This window comes from Amia ocellicauda, chromosome 3, assembly GCF_036373705.1.
Source record: "Amia ocellicauda isolate fAmiCal2 chromosome 3, fAmiCal2.hap1, whole genome shotgun sequence".
Classification (NCBI taxonomy): Eukaryota; Metazoa; Chordata; class Actinopteri; order Amiiformes; family Amiidae; genus Amia; species Amia ocellicauda.
This window is the reverse complement of record NC_089852.1, coordinates 43844856-43861266: the sequence shown is the minus strand read 5'-3', so window position 1 is coordinate 43861266 and position 16411 is coordinate 43844856. Positions and strand designations below refer to the sequence as shown.

The 16411-nt window shown below is 39.4% G+C and overlaps 1 protein-coding gene across 2 annotated transcripts; it reads left to right on the top strand.

Moving 5' to 3' along the window:
- The first annotated feature begins 45 nt into the window (after positions 1-45).
- On the top strand, positions 46-16193 carry pgap2 (post-GPI attachment to proteins 2). 2 transcript variants are annotated; one of them, XM_066699671.1, is made up of 6 exons: positions 46-172; positions 2647-2811; positions 3267-3516; positions 5345-5451; positions 11785-11893; positions 12649-16193. In XM_066699671.1, the coding sequence occupies exons 1-6, from the start codon at positions 113-115 to the stop codon at positions 12777-12779; spliced, it is 822 nt and encodes a 273-aa protein (XP_066555768.1). In that variant the 5' UTR covers positions 46-112; the 3' UTR covers positions 12780-16193. The 2 variants fall into 2 exon arrangements, with proteins under 2 accessions (XP_066555768.1, XP_066555769.1); XM_066699672.1 differs by lacking the exon at positions 46-172 and adding an exon at positions 518-995.
- Positions 16194-16411: the final 218 nt, after the last annotated feature.

Below are 16411 nucleotides of genomic sequence, written 5' to 3'. Positions count from 1 at the left end.
ATTACTTTAGTGCCTTGTGAAATGTAGTGAAATATTAACCATAGCACAGTAAATCAAATGGATTATTATCCCTATCACCTTGAAACCAAGACAACTTTGAATAATATGTGTAATGCCACAAAGGAGGAAAGACGTGTTCATTCATGGACCACAGACAATACTACAATTCCAAGTAAGTAGACAAATAGCATAGAGCCACCATAATCTACTGCATTAAGAACAACATTAACTGATTTGATAGATTTGTTTCATAACTTAATTCAGGCAGTTATCATCCAAAATATGAATCTATTCATCAGAACATACACATGCTTAAAGGAAGGATGTATAATAAATATTCATGTCACCTCAGCCAAGAATGTATTTAGCTTTTGTTGGGCATATGCAAAAGTCAGTCAGTGTGATTCCCGTTAAAGTAAAATCATGTCATGTGTTACGACAGTGGCGGACATAGGAAGGTGTCAGAGAGACTTGCTGGGCTCATGATGTGTGCAGACAGGGCTGTTTTGGGTTGCCAGGCAGGTCATTCAGTTGCCAGTGCGCTATTGTGTTGGGAGTGCGGGCGCAGTCGTGGGTTTGGATGCTCGCCCTTTAAAATACATTGCCTCCCGTGTGACTGCGCGCCCCTTCCGGGTATACGAATAAAGTAACAAACTGCTGTTATCTGGCGCTACAGCATGGGCTGCAATGAAATCAGCCTGGATTTGGTTATTCCGCTGGCATTTTAGAAATCCCTCAGCTGCTGCAGGGACGCGACTACCAGCTGCTGGGGGACGGCGAGAATCACGTTGATCGTTTTAACTTCTTCAATTTGTACTAATAAATAACGTTGCATATGTGGACTGAATACCATAAATCAACAAGCAGACGTTTATTACAGTAGTAGTCTATGTCCACTTTGGCTCTGTTGTCAGAGATCGCTTAGCCCGTCGCGTCGGTGGTGGCCGTGTTCTCCTCCAGCTGTACCCGGCTCCCCAGCCTGGCTGCCCGTTAAGGTAATGAAATCAAGTCCCTGGACGGAACTTTCCGAATCAGGCCTCAATACGCTAGGACTGGGAAAACGCCTTCAAGTTTGACAGTCGTGTATTGTTCAAGTGCAAATGTAAACGGCATGAATAATACGTTGAATTAAAATGAATGTCGAGACGTAACTTATCTGTTGAATGCTTGGTTTAATATGAACATTTTTGCAAAGCAATCGATCATCTTTAATACGGTGATTATTATCTTAACCGCTTTGCAAACATTCAACATGTATTTTATTTATTATGGAAATCGCACTGATGTGCACTCCTGCTAACCATCCCGAATAACCATGCATGCCGCTATAGTCAGTAGATGTAGGTATGGTAACATTGTACAGCAATAACGCAAGAATAAACATTTTGTTTCTATTCATAAAAATGACATAGCTTGGTTTTATAAGCAACGTAGTCTGTCATTTTTTTGATACATGGTCTAATTGCTATATTTTACACCGGCAAATGACTGTAAAGTAGCAAACTTAAAAACGTCATATCTAAATTCTACTATTATTAACCGGTACATGTTCAAATTGTACATTGCAGTTTTGATAAGAAGTTGCATTCATTTATTTGTTCGACAGGATTATTGTACACAATTTTCAGTGCCTCCAAACTGTAGGCTTCTCGGGTTGAAATGGGATTGTGAAGAAAATTAAATAAGTATATACACGTGTTTACAGTGGCACTATTGCAAAAGTAGCAGTTTTTTTATTTTGCCAGCTGTGACCCCCCTGCACACAGCAGTTATGCAACTATTGCCACATTTGCGCTGCTTTGCAGAATGTATGTTAATAGTGGTGCATGTTGTTGTTGTTTTTTAACTTGATTTGTGTACACTAATTTTGACTTATATTGTTTTTTGCACTTTTGTTATATATTTATGAAAAGTGTATATCTTCCTTGGGTAAGGATGTCTACTAAAAAAAATATTATAATAATGGATGAAAAAAACAATCTGCAACAAGACAGCTTTTCACAATGCATGTAATACACCAAGCCTTTATTAGGCAAACATTTTGAGCAAGTCATGACATATTCTTGTCTTCACAATACTGTTATACTGCCAGCCTTGTGACCTGGCATTTTTCTGTGGGGATTCATCGTAAAACTCCCATCTATGCTGACAGAACATGGCTGTCCATTACTTCACAACACAGATTTGTGGTCATTGTGCACTTTCACATATCCCAGCCGCACTTAGTCAGGAGGCCGGACGATGCTCTGTGGGTCAGTCGTTTTCACACAACCAGACTCTCCCACTGGAAGCAGAACGTATGGAGCAAGATACTGCTAATGGTCTTGGGACGAATGTAGCCGACTTCACATAGACTTCCATAAAATCCTCGTGTGTAGTATGTGTACTGAACTCACTTTTACACTCATTGAATGCCTTCAGTTTGTCTTCACCACACACATCAGTAGTCTGCCAGCCAGGACCAGAGCGCATTGATGTACGCTGCCCTTTTTTGAATGCTGTCTGGTAATAATTTAATGGAGTTAAGGCAACAGGTTAAAGCAGAATATACATTGTAATGGGTGTGTAAATCTTTCTTCATATTCAGAAGAAGTTCCTTTGCTGAAGTTATGCTATTGTAAGATTTGGTCATCTCTCTCTTAAAAGATGCTGCAGGGGCCCTCAGCTTTGGACCGAGACAAACCTCTGTTCCGGGTGCGTTTCACCAAATTCATCGTGGCCACGGTCCTCCTGCCGCTGCTGGGCTTCTTCTCCTGCATCTTCATTTCTTTGATTTTTCATTTCAGAGAGTCCACAGCTACACATTGCGGGGTGAGCAAGTGCAGTCTCCTGCTTCTCCTTAATCTGCAAACTCTTTAGGGTGTCTGATAGGGACGTCTTTAAAATTATGTGAAAATAATCCAGCAGGTTGTTTTTTGTTGTTGTTTTTGTCCTGTTATAATTGTTATTTGTCTTTCAAATGGAACCTCTTTATTTTAACTCTTTAAGTAACTGAGTTTTTAATCAGTCTTCAAAGCTGAATTACGCCCTGCAGGATGGATATTACTAGGGAGGATCTGGAAACAGATACAGTGAAACTAAAACCTGTACTAACACATGCTTTCCAAATGCAAAGCAGAACATGTGTGATTTTCTATGGATCAGAACTCCAGGGATCAGCAGAGTGAGGCGTCACACTATCCCTCACCTGACAGTCTCTCTGAGCGACCCACAGAATAGTGTTGCATGTGAATCCCAGTTGATTGTTTTCTCTTGGGTTGTGACAGGTTCCCAACTACCTCCCCTCCATCAGTGCCTCCATAAGTCTAACCCCAGAACGTTACATTTGGCGTTTCTGCATTGGCCTGCACTCTGCACCCCGGTTCATGATAGCCTTGGCCTACTTAAATTTCTATCGCATCCACCTCTCATCCCGACGCATCTATCTACTGCTGAACTATCTCAACCTGATCTTCAGCGTGTTGGAGAACGTGGGTCTTCTCCTGCTTACCTATGTGTCTTCAACTGAGACGTATAGTAAGTTATCTGTTTCAGGGCAGCTCTCGCTTCTTTCTGGTACATTCTGTTTCTTTAGGAAACTGTCTTGCTGGAAGTATATATATTGAACTTCGTAATAAAATACTGCATTAAAAATAAAATTAATTCATATAAAAGCTACATTGTTTATTAAGTTGGCTTTTTTGCATAGATTTGTTTGTAGTTAGTATGTATTTTACTTAAAAAAAAAAAAAAAAAGTAAGCAGTATCCAAAAAACATTGGAAGTTGAAAAAAAAAAAAAAATAGATACAGCGGCCCTCAGAAGTATTCACCCCCCTTGGACTTTTCCACATTTCATTGTGTTACAACATGAAATCAGAATGTATTTATTCAGGAGTTTTTTCCACTGATCAACACAGAAAATGTCCATAATGTCAAAGTGAAAAATATAAATTAATTACAAAAACTAAACAGAATCAAACAGAATTGAATGCATAAGTAAAATCACCCCCTTTACTATGTCTCACCTGATTGAGCTGTGGTGAAACCAATTGTCTTTAGAAGTCATAGTTGCCCAAATAGTTGAATAGAGTCCACCTCTGTGCAATTAAGTAGTGTCACATGATTTCAGGTTAAATACACCTGTCTCTGGGAGGTCCCACAGTTGGTTTGTACAATTCCTAACAAAACCTACATCATGAAGATGAAGGAACATTCAAAGCAAATCTGAAATAAGATTCTTCAAAAGCACCAATCAGGGGTTTTATACAAGAACATTTTCAAGGCATTGAATATCCCCCGGAGCACAGTAAAGTCCATTATTAAGAAATGGAGAGATTATGGCACAACTGTGAATCTGCCTAGATCAGGCCATCCTCAAAAACTGAGTATCTGGGCGAGAAGGGCAGTAGTCAGTGAGACCACCAAGAGGCCTATGGCAACTCTAAAGGAGTTACAGTCTTCCACGGCTGAGCTGGGAGACACTGTGCAGACTGCAACAATAGCCTGGGTGATTCTCAAAAGTGCCCTTTATGAGATAGAAATAAAAGCCATGTCAAATATTGGCTAGAGTTTGCCAGAAGGCATGTGAGAGACTCTGAGACCAAGTGGAGGAAGATTCTGATGTGATGAGACCAAAACAGAGCTTTTTGGCCTCAATGCTAAGTACTACGTTTGGCACAAGCCTAACAATGCACATCATCCCAAGAACACCTTCCCTACCATGAAGCATGGTGGCGGCAGCATCATGCTATGGGCATCTGCGTCAGGCCCTGGAAACCTTGTAAAGATAGAGGGCAAAACAGATGGAGCAAAGTACAGAGACATCCTGGAAGAAAACCTGCTGAAGTCTGCAAGAGACCTGGGACTTGGGAGAAGACTCATCTTCCAGCAGGACAATGATCCCAAACATACACAGCCAAAGCCACACTGGAGTGGCTTAAAAACAAAAAGGTCAATGTCCTGGAGTGGCCCAGTCAAAGAGTTGGAAATTGCTGTTCACCAAAGGTCCCCATCCAACTTGATGGAGCTTGAGCAATTTTTGCAAAGAAGAATGGGCAAAAAGTGCTTTGTCCAGATGTGCAAAGTAAACTCCTGATTAAATCCATTCTGATTTCCTGTTGTAACACAATGAAATGTGGAAAAGTCCAAGGGGGGTGAATACTTTTGAAAGCCACTGTATATGCCTTAAAGGTTAACCCATACTATCTATGTATAACAGTATGACTTGATACACATTGACATTGACATACACATTTTAAATAAAATGGTACACTATTCTTGTAAAGGTCTAGAACCTAGCATGTTCTAATTAGGATAGGCCCAATGTGATTCATTTGCTTTAAAATGATTCTTTTGTTTCCACAGAGCTCCATAAAAATGGCTTCATCATGTTCATTTGTAGTGCGCTCATCCATATGATGATCACTTGCATTCTATGGAAAATGGTTAAGAAGTATTCAGTAAGTCCAGAGGTACAGTAGTCACCCTTTTTCCTTCTTATACCTTAACTGTGTAGAAGCAGACCTCTGCAGTAGGAAACCTAGCACACTCAAGGCACAACTGTACAGTTTAACACTTTTGCAAAACTCTGCTCAATTAATTATATTTAGATTCCTCATCTTCGAGGAAGACTGGTACTTCCCTGAGGCTAAATCTGGGCGATCATGAGGCTTGAAGATTTAATTTCAGCTGAAGAAAATTTGCTTAAAGAAATTCACCAAGGCTGTTGTTGTACAGCATGCAGAATCACCCCTGAGTATCAGCCTCAACATGCATGACTGAAGACGCTGTATTTTATTATGTGCTTTGAGGAAAGGGGAAAGTAAAATCTTGTATGTCCAGGATATTGCTGAAGAGGCTCTGCTTCTGCCCTTTGTTTGTGATTGATGGTGTCTATCTGTTGTCAGATTCCCCTGTGTTATTCTATCCTTATTCTGTCCTGCCCCTGAATGATAAAAGTAATATATAATGTATATCTATGCACATTTAAGTATGCAACAGATTTATGGGAGTCATAATTAATACTCAGATGTGTACCATGCAGGGCTGCTATTTTTATGACGTGTATGCTGAAGCACTGTGATTTACAGTTTGAGAAATGTAGCCCCCAGGTATGTGTAATCTCCAAAAGTCTGTGCAAGAGACCGCAAGTACTTTAGGATTATAAAACCAAAACAGAGATTAAAAAGAAATCAGTGGTCTGTTCCTTTGTAACATGATATTTAAAATATTTGTTTCACTTTAAACACATATAGTATAAACCGTCATAATAGTTTTGAAAGCCAGTCCCAAAACAGTATTACAACAATCTCACCACAGTGTGGCAGTATGTTTCTATTAGAATAATCCTTGCACAGGCTGTCAGTTTGACTTCCCACAAGTCAATTCTGTATGTTATTCCTTTTCTGATTTATATACTATAGAAACCTTTGGGGGAAATATGTAAGGTACACATGTGCCATGCAGACATACCTGTCGGAGCGGAGTTATTCAACTGCAATCTCTGCCTGCCTTCTTTTTTGGTACCAGCTAGCTACTATGATGTATCTTTTTTTTTTATCTGCCAGTTGTGTGTTTCCAACATGTAAAACCAAAAAGGCGATGACAGTGCTATGACCGTTTTGTCTTCTCACTGAGGAGAAGACTGCATTCTCTGACGTGAAACAAAAAGTCTGGCTTAAGTGAAAACCATGTTTATGTTTGGCTAAATAATAAAGCAGGATAGTAGCATTTAATTGTGTGCTATCATGTAACCTAACAGGCTTTTGAAATACATCTTTCTGTGGAATCCACCGAAGTGTGTTTAAAAAATAAAATAAAAAAATATATATATTTATTTCTAAAAAAACACTATAAAGTTCATTCGAATGGGTAAAGTCCACCCACCATGTTCTCCATTCATCCAAAGATGCCTCCTGCTGCTGTTTTTTAGGTTTTCTAGTTGGTTAATGATCAAATTGATAGCCATCACTGTCACCTACGAGGTAGAAATATGTGCCATCTGTTTTGATGTACAGGGCTTTCCCTTGAACCCTCCAAAGTAATTTGCACTGCAGTGTTTGTTATTGCAGGGAGGAAAATCTTTTATAGTTCATATTAGTGTTTCACTAGAGATTGATGAGCTTGCAAAGAGGCTGAGTGTGTCACACTCCCCATGACGTGCACACCTTTCCCCATGTAACAGTGGCTCCATGTCAATGTTTCCAGTGTTTACCACAGTTATTTAATGTTTTTACTCCCCATGTGTTTAAAACTCCCCCGTAGTCTGTTTGTTAAAATGTCCTCTGTTATATCTAATCAGACTAGGGCTGTGTCATGTTTGGAAATATGTGATTATCTTTTTTGTGTGTATACTTTTGTTAACAAAATACAAATTTAATATTTCAGATCTGATCCAAAAAAGGTCAGATGGAGCATTATAAAGTATTTTCAGATAATGGCTGAATGAAGTAAATAGTTATATTGTAGGAGAGCAACATACAACATCACTTTATTTGACTCTTGCAACTATACATTAGAAAGTATTACAAAAGAAAGGGTTTGGAAAAACCTGAACATTTTGGGTACAGTTTCTTACTTTCTTGCCCGAAACACCTGAAACAAGCAGCAGAAATGCTCATGCAGCCCCGCGGTTCCCTCCAAATTTGCAAAATGAAGTGCATGGTGTTGCAACAGCTTAAGCAACAACCGTAGACATTGCAAAAGTCTGCTTTTCTGCTGGTGGAGGGGTGAAACAGATTTCCTGTTTAAGCGAGTGAGGCGGTTGGCTTTTGTTTCAAACATCCAGCTTATTTTTCTCAATCAAAGGCTTAATTCAGCAATCATCACCCGCTCGGGGGAGCAGAGTATTTGAACAATAAGGAGAAGATAGAAAAAAAACTAAGTCCTCCATTTTGAAGTGTTGATAAGGTTGCACTTTCACTTGTAGCAGATCCTTTTTCAATCTGATCAACAAGTAGCCTTTGGGGCAGTCCGCTCTGCGTTCGTTCCCGTTACAGAAGAGAGATTACTTGATTCAGGTCAAGTCTGCAGCAGAAACCGACAGCTGGGAAGGACTCAAATAATAAAATGGGAAAACCCATATGCCAGCTAAAGTAGTCAAATAATGATTTTTTTCCCACCCCAAAATAGATCAATGACCAGATATTGTCATGTGAGGAGACAGAAAAGGGAATGCTCACTCATGACTGAGGAAGTCCTTTAGTGTTTGTGGACTGGTGAATGTCGTAATGGTCTTTCGTTGTGGTTTTGTTGTCTCTGCTGCTCCTTTTACTCAGTAGCGTGTACTTTATTTAACCAGGCTGGCTGAAGCTCTGGTGAATTAACCAACGATCGATAAGGGAATGCTATTTTGAGAATCAGCACGTGTAAGATGGTGAAGAAGCTTGATTGTTATGTTTTATTTAAAAGGACACAAATGGGGGTGAGGGGTGGTAGAGACGAGCCACATTCAAGTGACATCAATCAGATTGATGAGTCCCAGGGAGATGCATCTCTGCTGTTCATATCTCCGCTATACCCACAAGAAATCCGCTACCTGCAAGGTTTGCCCCTGCAGGAAGGAGGGAGTTGGCCGTGCTGTACTTTCACCTTTCGCAAACATTGAGGAAGTTTTTTATTTTTGCTGAGCTTTTTAGTTTGTCAGCTTGACACCCAGCACCCCTACCACATTCGTACAGAAACCATGTCTCAGCAGTCATTGTGGTCAAAGGGTTAGACTTTGGGCCTAGAGAGCTCGCTGTGCAACTTCTGAAGGGGAAACTGCCTATTCAGACATTCTGGCACTGTTACACTGTACGGGAGACTTGTTGCTTCGGCATACATTTTCATGAGAGCAGGGAGCAGCAGTTAACTTGAGTTACAATGACAAGACGGCATAACTCAGTTTAGTGAAAGCTGAACTCTAATGCTGCCGTGACGTTTGTCTATAGCCATTGTTTCCTCTCAATCTCTGTGTTGGGTGTTTGTCACTCCCGAAGGTGGCCCACTGCATTCATTATATTAATCAATCACTTTAGTTAGTCAGAATATGAACCTACTGAGCTGTTGGCATGTTTCATATCTGTCAACAATTACTAAAGATGAAATAGTGGATTCACAGCTTTCTGACTGAAAATAGTTTTTGCACTGCACTGCACTGCACTGCGCTGATTTCTCCAGATAAGCAAGCAGTCCACAACAGTCACTGTCTCACAGTTTTCACGCACTTGAGTGTAAGTGCTGTTTAATGAGTTAACAGTAAACCATAATCTCTGCTCTTTCTTGTTTAATATCTGTAATAGCAGAGGGGAGCAATGGCCTAAATAGTGTTTTATGCAGAATACATTTCAAAATTTTAGTAGTGATCATTTCAAAGCACACAAACCTTCAATATCAGATCTATTTTTTATTGATTTCAATACTTTTTAAACACCTTTTTCTCTCTTTTTGATTTAGTTGTTTATAGGGCCTGCAACAAGTAACCAAAAGTATAACAGCAACAACATATATTTGTAACATGGCCTGCAGTACCATAACATAATGTGTTAAGTTTGAGGTGGGGGCAGTGTTACAGCTTTGACGTGAGTGTCAGGAAGCCACAGGCTGTATTTATATTTACAGTGTCACTGAGAAACGCCAGCTTCCTGTACTGGTCTGGCTACCATACAGAACTGAAACCCACCCTCTCCCAGCTCGCTCGCTCTGACAGGCTAGATTCTCGGTACACTGCAGCCTGCAACAGGATGACACGAACCAGCTTTCACAACCCTGAGGATCACTGTACCAGTAAAAGCCATAGTCCCAGAGCTCTCTATGTGTGTGAAGGAAAAACTCACATTTTTAACCATTTGAAAAGATGTTTCAGAGTTTGACACATACTGGAAAGGAATGCTTGATTATACTAGAAATCTCTGGAAGTCTTGAAGTCTGTGCCAGAGAAGTGTATATGAAAAAATTGGTGTGTAATTGTGCTGTTTCTGGGTCAGTCATTTTTCTTTTCCCAAAATGTTTTTTCCCCTCTGTAGGTGTTTCTCTTCATAAACTATTCACCAATTCAAAACCATTAAACATTGCTTTTTCTGATAGGCTCTTGAACCAATCACTAGCCAGACACATGGTCTTAAATAGCTGTGAAAGAAGGAGTCAAGTTTAGCAGTTTTTAGATTGATGAGCTGACATGTTTTCTTTAGATTGTTTTAGAATCCTAAATCTGTCTAGTTACCAGTGTTGTTTACCCTCTGCAAAACTAACTTTCACTCTTCAGTCAATCAATCATATATTTCTTATTTTATTCAGTGTGGTTCTCTGTCACTGATTCAGCTTTAGTTTGCTGTTCTGAAAATAAAAAAACTAAACAATAAAAGCTTATAAAAGATTTATAAAATATAGTCATCATTGTGCAATGAAAAAGGTTGTGTCCCATCCCCTATCCTCACAATAAACTTTGGAAAACCTGTTCAAGTGGCCATTTTTGTGAGAGTAGGAATCATGAATATAGCATTTCAGAAGACTGAATCTGAATCCATTCGAGTCTCTGAAAATATAAGCAGTGTTACTAGGGGCAAAGTTTAAGAAGGCGCAAGTTACAAGTTTCCGTGTGGAGGAGTGGTTCTACAAAGTGGCTAAAGAAGAAGCCATGGCTTATGTTCTGATGTTTTAGGGACTGTCACAACTTTAAAAGGTATCTCTAAAGGACAGTTGCAAGGCTGCTTCAGAAATCTGCAAGAATGACTCATTGCAACTTCTGACACCGTAGTAAGCCAGCACTGCTACGAACTGTGCTCTGTGCTCATGGTCTCCACCTGGTTTTCACTGTACGTACTTGGGGTCTAGGCTAGGTAAGGGTGAGGACATTCCTGGGAAACATTGATGGTTTAAACTCTGCCTCCAGCCCTGTGTTACCATTACTTCTTTCACAGAACAACCAACAGAGAGTTTGCCATTTTTTATGGTTGCTGTTGTTTTTTGAATATTGAGGTTTTTTTTTTAGTCTTTGGCATTGTGGAACAAGTCGCCATGTATAACATTTATCTTTTATTTATTTATTTTTAATTCAAAATGAGCCATGCGGTTGCGTGTTTTTTTTTATGCATTTCCTCCTGAATACTAAGAGAGAGATTCCAGAGTTGACCTACTGCTTGGCGATTAATGCATTTTTGCAAATGGGAACAATCTTGTACAGATTGTGCTTACCGTGTCTTTTAATGGTCTAGTTTCTGCCGTGCAAATGTGAGGTGTTACCTTGACAGTGCAGTGGTTGGTTTGTATGCATGTATGTGCACGCTTATTCTATTAATAAACTGTTTCTAATAGAGATCCTGTGAGTGTCTGTTGGCCATTTAGGTAATTTCTTATAAAAGCATTAAAGCTGCTCTGTGTTAGAGCACTGTACATATTCATTGTATACTGTGGGTGTAAGTGCAGCTTCTGTAAATAGAGTTGCCAAACTGTATAAAGGAGATTTTTCTGCATTTCTGACATGGAGTGTAGAGAGCAGATCCAGACTTAATCCAGCAAAATACACTTACATTTAGAACAGTCTGCCATTGGGAATATGGCTACCTGAAGTACTGTCAATTTAGATATGTTTTACATTATAGGATGGATATGTTCTTATGTATATACAAACACACAATTATTACAGTGACAGACTGGGAGGTAACCCCAGGTCAAAAGGTCCACATACTAGCTGAGGTGCAATTCCATACAATCAAAGCTTAGATGTATTTGGTTTTGAACAGTGTCAGCTTTTCCTGGGCCTTGCTCCTGGAGTAGTGCATTTTCTGTCATGCCTGAGTAATGTGCTGTTGTTATTCCCACTACAGGACCAGACATCCTACCTCTGGAAGACTCGCCTCTGTGCCTTCAGTGTGATCTGCTGCCTCTTCGCGCTCTACTTCTACGTCCGGCACAACAAATACTGCGAACCAGGCAGTGAGTTTGGAAGGGATTGTATGACTTTCCTGCTGCCTCCCTTGCTTTCTCTGATTTCTGTTGTTTACTTCACATTCACAATATCACAAACCTAACAGGTGGCCTTAGAGGGTTTAGCCATATATCTGCTTTCAGTCTGTTCCTCTTTTGATAACCCTGAATTGACTGTTGGCAATCACAACCTGTTGAAACATTAATGTATTGCACTGATAAGTGATTTTACTGTAAAGGGACGGGTTTTCTCAGTTGAGCTCTGTGTCAGATGTTCTCTATTCTCGAACACCAAGTCATTGTATATTCATAGAAAAACCATCACATTTTAAACGTTGTTGTTCTCTTTTCATTTTACAGAACAACACACATTTAAATCAGTATGTATATTCCCAGTAAAAGAATTAGATATTTAAAGCTTGGACTTCACAAAAAAAAGAAAGTTATTTCAGCTTTATGTGTGTGTGTGTGAGAGTCCTGTAAAAGGGTATTCCTCAACTATCTGCAGATCAGAAGAGACGAACTTTGACTGTTGTGTGTCAGTTTTATTATTATTTTTAGTTGCAATACTATTTGTGGGCGGTTAAGTTCTGAGAAACTATAGCCAGTATATTTTCAATATTAAAAAAGGGCAATTGTAGCATATGAAAATCATCGGTGTATTTCAAATGAAGGTTTGTTCCATATTGGTGTGAAATTCATATCCAAACCCTCCTGTTCTCTCTTCTCCCACCTCTCTCTCTCTCTCTCTCTCTCTCTCGCAGTTTACACCTTCTTTGCATTCTTCGAGTACCTGGTTGTCCTTTCTAACATGGCTTTCCACTGGACGGCATACTGGGATTTCGGAAACAAGGAGGTGATGATCGCCACCCCCCCGGAGGACAAGCGCTTCTGACAGGGCAACCGAGGCCTCAGGAACAAGAAGAATCCTGGGAACGCTTACGAATTGAAGGATGCCACCGGGATCAAATCCGAGGAAGGTCTTTTTCATATCTTCGTTTGAGGTGCAGTGGATGCCACTAACCATTTCAGTGATGTTTGTCTCCTGACCACATAGAAACAATCCTGCTTATTGCACACAGCAGATTGAGTTGAAATCTTTAATCATAATATCGAAAAAGAAAGGGAATGCAGTGGGATCTTTACAAAACATTTTCCGCAATGTGCATTGTTACACATACAAGTGTTAGTGATGGTCTCCACATCTCCACATCTTAAAGCAGCATTTAAAGGATTTTTAGACTGTTGAGCAGATGTGCTTCGAATTGTCTTCTCCGTTATTCCTTGCATTTTGTCATGCCAAACTGCAGTGCTAGCATATTGGGATAGTTTTGTGTTGCTAAAGGGTTTCTCTATGCTTTAAGCAGAACAATTCCCCAGCTCTGACATCTGCTTTCTGCTGAAGGGAATGCTTAGAGTTCGGCCCCTTTTCCTCTTTTCCCAGACATTATACAGTTCTGTGAAGCCTAGAAGGATGCCAGTAACTGCATTGGCAAAAGGGATGTTTTTTCTGTACTATTAGCACCTGACCACTATATTTAATTTCTCTCTCTCTTTTTTCTTTTGTTATTCACCCCCCTTTTTTCTGTATTTAAGTGAAGTTTTCTCACCACGTACTAAAATCCATCTCTGTCCCTCTGTCACATACATGGACTCCACTTCTAACAGCTGTTCTGTTTCAAGCATCTCCCACAAACCCCAGGCTTCACCGTCAACGGCGGAAGCAAAGCGTTTGTTTCCCGCTTCTTTGCTTTGTTCTAGAGGCGCTCAGCATTCCTGTCGATCCCCTTTCGGGTTTGTGTTTCAGGTCCTTGAATTGTGGAATTGTTGTGGCTCTCTTCTATTAACCCTCTTAAGCACTCATCATAACCAGTGGTGTCCAGGGGCTCCTTCCTGGGATTTTCCATCCTTCCTTCTGTCATTCTGAAACCCCACAGTGACAGAGACTCCCTTTCCCTGTTGTGTAACTGGAATATTCTGTCCCCAGGACTCGCTCATGCTCTCCACACTGTTACTGCCTGACGTTTGTTACATATTGGTATTATCAACTCAACAGACATCACATGCATTGTGTTGAGGGGTTTTAGCTAGACAAAAAGCGATGTATAAGCTATGTTGAAGTCTGCTATAATTAAGTGAATCTCAGGAAATGTTTTCTTCCCCTTTGGGGGGGTGTAGTTCCCTTTTTTGTTGTGTTTTTCACCTCGAAATGTGAACATTGTAACTTCTGAGAATTGTACACTCTGTATGCAGTTTTAATTGTTGACCAAAAGCCCTTTTTGGGGCTCAAGTATTGGAGGACAAGCTTATTTTAGTGTATAGTAATGCTAGGGTGTCATTGCTCAGAGCATTGCAGATGGTTGCACAACCGGTTTTGTCCCATTGGATGTTTACAAACGCTCCTTCGCACATTCTGTAGTGGATTGGGTCATTTTGGGGTTAAGGATCCCAAGTCGTCTTTAATCAATTTAATGTACATTTATTAGGTCTCTTTAATGATTAGCTGTTTGATTACTAGAGGTTTAAATGCTAAAAACAGAGAAATCGGCTCCTGGTGTGACCTCTTGTGACCATGTCCAAAATATACCTGAGGGAAGTGTGTTTTAAATCAGAGTAGACCCAAAATATATAGTGCCGGACTGAAATTCTTAATCTCTATTCTGAATTTCTTACTTAAGAGTAAATTAATGGACTGCATTGATGGCCATTCAACCTTTGAAGCACTTCTTGAAATGATTGTTAATTTTATATCCAAGTTTTATTTTTGCCATATGAGATGTCATATTTTTTATATAATAGTCTGGGCCAAATAAAACACCAGTGATTGAAAATCTTGTAAATAAAAAAAAACAAAAAAAAACACTTATCTAAATTCAATGGCATAATTCAGTATTTTTGCATTTTAGCCTGATGTCTTACTCACCCATAGTCATACGAATCCAACCTTTTTTATTTCTATGCGTCCAGTTTGAATTTATCGTTTCGTTAGCTGAGCACAATTGCTGGAAGTCAATGGTCACAAATCACTGACTCAAAACTGGCTAATAAATCTTATAAATACTTAAAAGCGTTGCCGTTTGTCACTTGTAGTCCTAAAATACTATATATATAGTAAATAAATATATAGTATACTATATATAGTTCAATACATTAATTAATTTACTAGTAATCGTAAGAAATTAGTTTCCGCGTACTGCCTTATTTACAGACTACTTCATGTTCTGCCTGTGCTCTCTGTGTTATCATTCACGCACAGCTAGCATATCCTTGTGCCACCTCATCACAGCTGATGAAATGTGTAGTTCGGCGAGAGTTCCAAAATAAAAATGTTTAAATATATTAATCAAAATACTATAGATCTGGTATAGACTTTGAGACTTCATTTACAAATGTGCTCCACACAGCTTTTGAGCATTTAAAATATATATTTGCCAAGGTTTGAGAGTTGGAGATTTGCAACCATTTGCTTCCCCCAATTGTGCTTAGCTAACAAAACAATAAATTCAAATTTCTTCAAACTGGACGAACAGAATTAAAAAGGTTTCCATGGATTCGTATGCCTATGGACGTGTAAGACATCAGGCTAAAATGCCAAAATACCGAAGTATGCCTTTAAGTCTCTTCCAGGGAATGCCCATTCAAATGAAGGTAAACTGAAAATGACATTGGTATCGGAGTGCTTTATTAAAATTCGTTTTTTGTAATTGTACAAGCAAAGTATAGGATACATTAGTATGTCTTACACCAATACACAATATGCTTATCAGGTGAAAATGTTATGAGCCCTGTAATAAACAAAGATACAAATGTAAAAAAGCAAAAATATCTTCTGTTTTACAGGACAGGAAACAAATGCATATAATTGTTGTAGAAAAAGCTGTCACTGAAAATGTAATGTACTAAAGACTTCAGCCTGTGTATCAAAAGCATGACTTATGGTAAATACTTAAGGTTTCATATTGAGGCCAGGAGCAAACTGCAACTATCAGACCAGACTGTCCTACTTTTGCTAAACTTTCTGCAAGATGTTTCTTTTAGGTGGGAGGACAAAAGTTGTGACAAGAACTCCCGCCTACTGAGGGCCAGCCCCAATGACAGGGACCTTCTCAGAGGGTTAATGGGGGGGCATTGACTGAAATAATTTTTTTTAATTAACTTATTGTGCTCCCATTTTAATCGTAACAACTCCTTTTTTCATGCTTAATCCGGTAACTGTTGCTTCCGTGACTGAATTAATGTTTCAATGTGGGTCCAGTGAGATCATGCTTTCTAAGCAGATGTACTAAATAAATGTCTTGTTACAAAAACATCTTGAGGTGAATGCATGAATCCTTATTGTTCTGTTTGTGGCAAGTCATTGGTTGACCTGCTTTTGAACCCCCAGAATAAAGTGGTCCAGCTCTGTTCCTAATGGGATACGAGGTCTTCTGGTTTGCCAATACACCCGACCTCTTGGTTACATCAGTGATTAGATGAATGATAAATTAACTTATTTTTCAAGTCTTATTGCCTTAAAGCCCTAACTTT

Excerpts from the sequence above, each read along its gene's own strand:
- pgap2 (XM_066699671.1), top strand. The coding sequence starts at position 113 with ATGCCACAAAGGAGGAAAGACGTGTTCATTCATGGACCACAGACAATA. Across the intron at positions 2,812-3,266 it reads CCACAGCTACACATTGCGGG|GTTCCCAACTACCTCCCCTC; the intron begins GTGAGCAAGTGC and ends GGGTTGTGACAG. Across the intron at positions 11,894-12,648 it reads CAAATACTGCGAACCAGGCA|TTTACACCTTCTTTGCATTC; the intron begins GTGAGTTTGGAA and ends TCTCTCTCGCAG.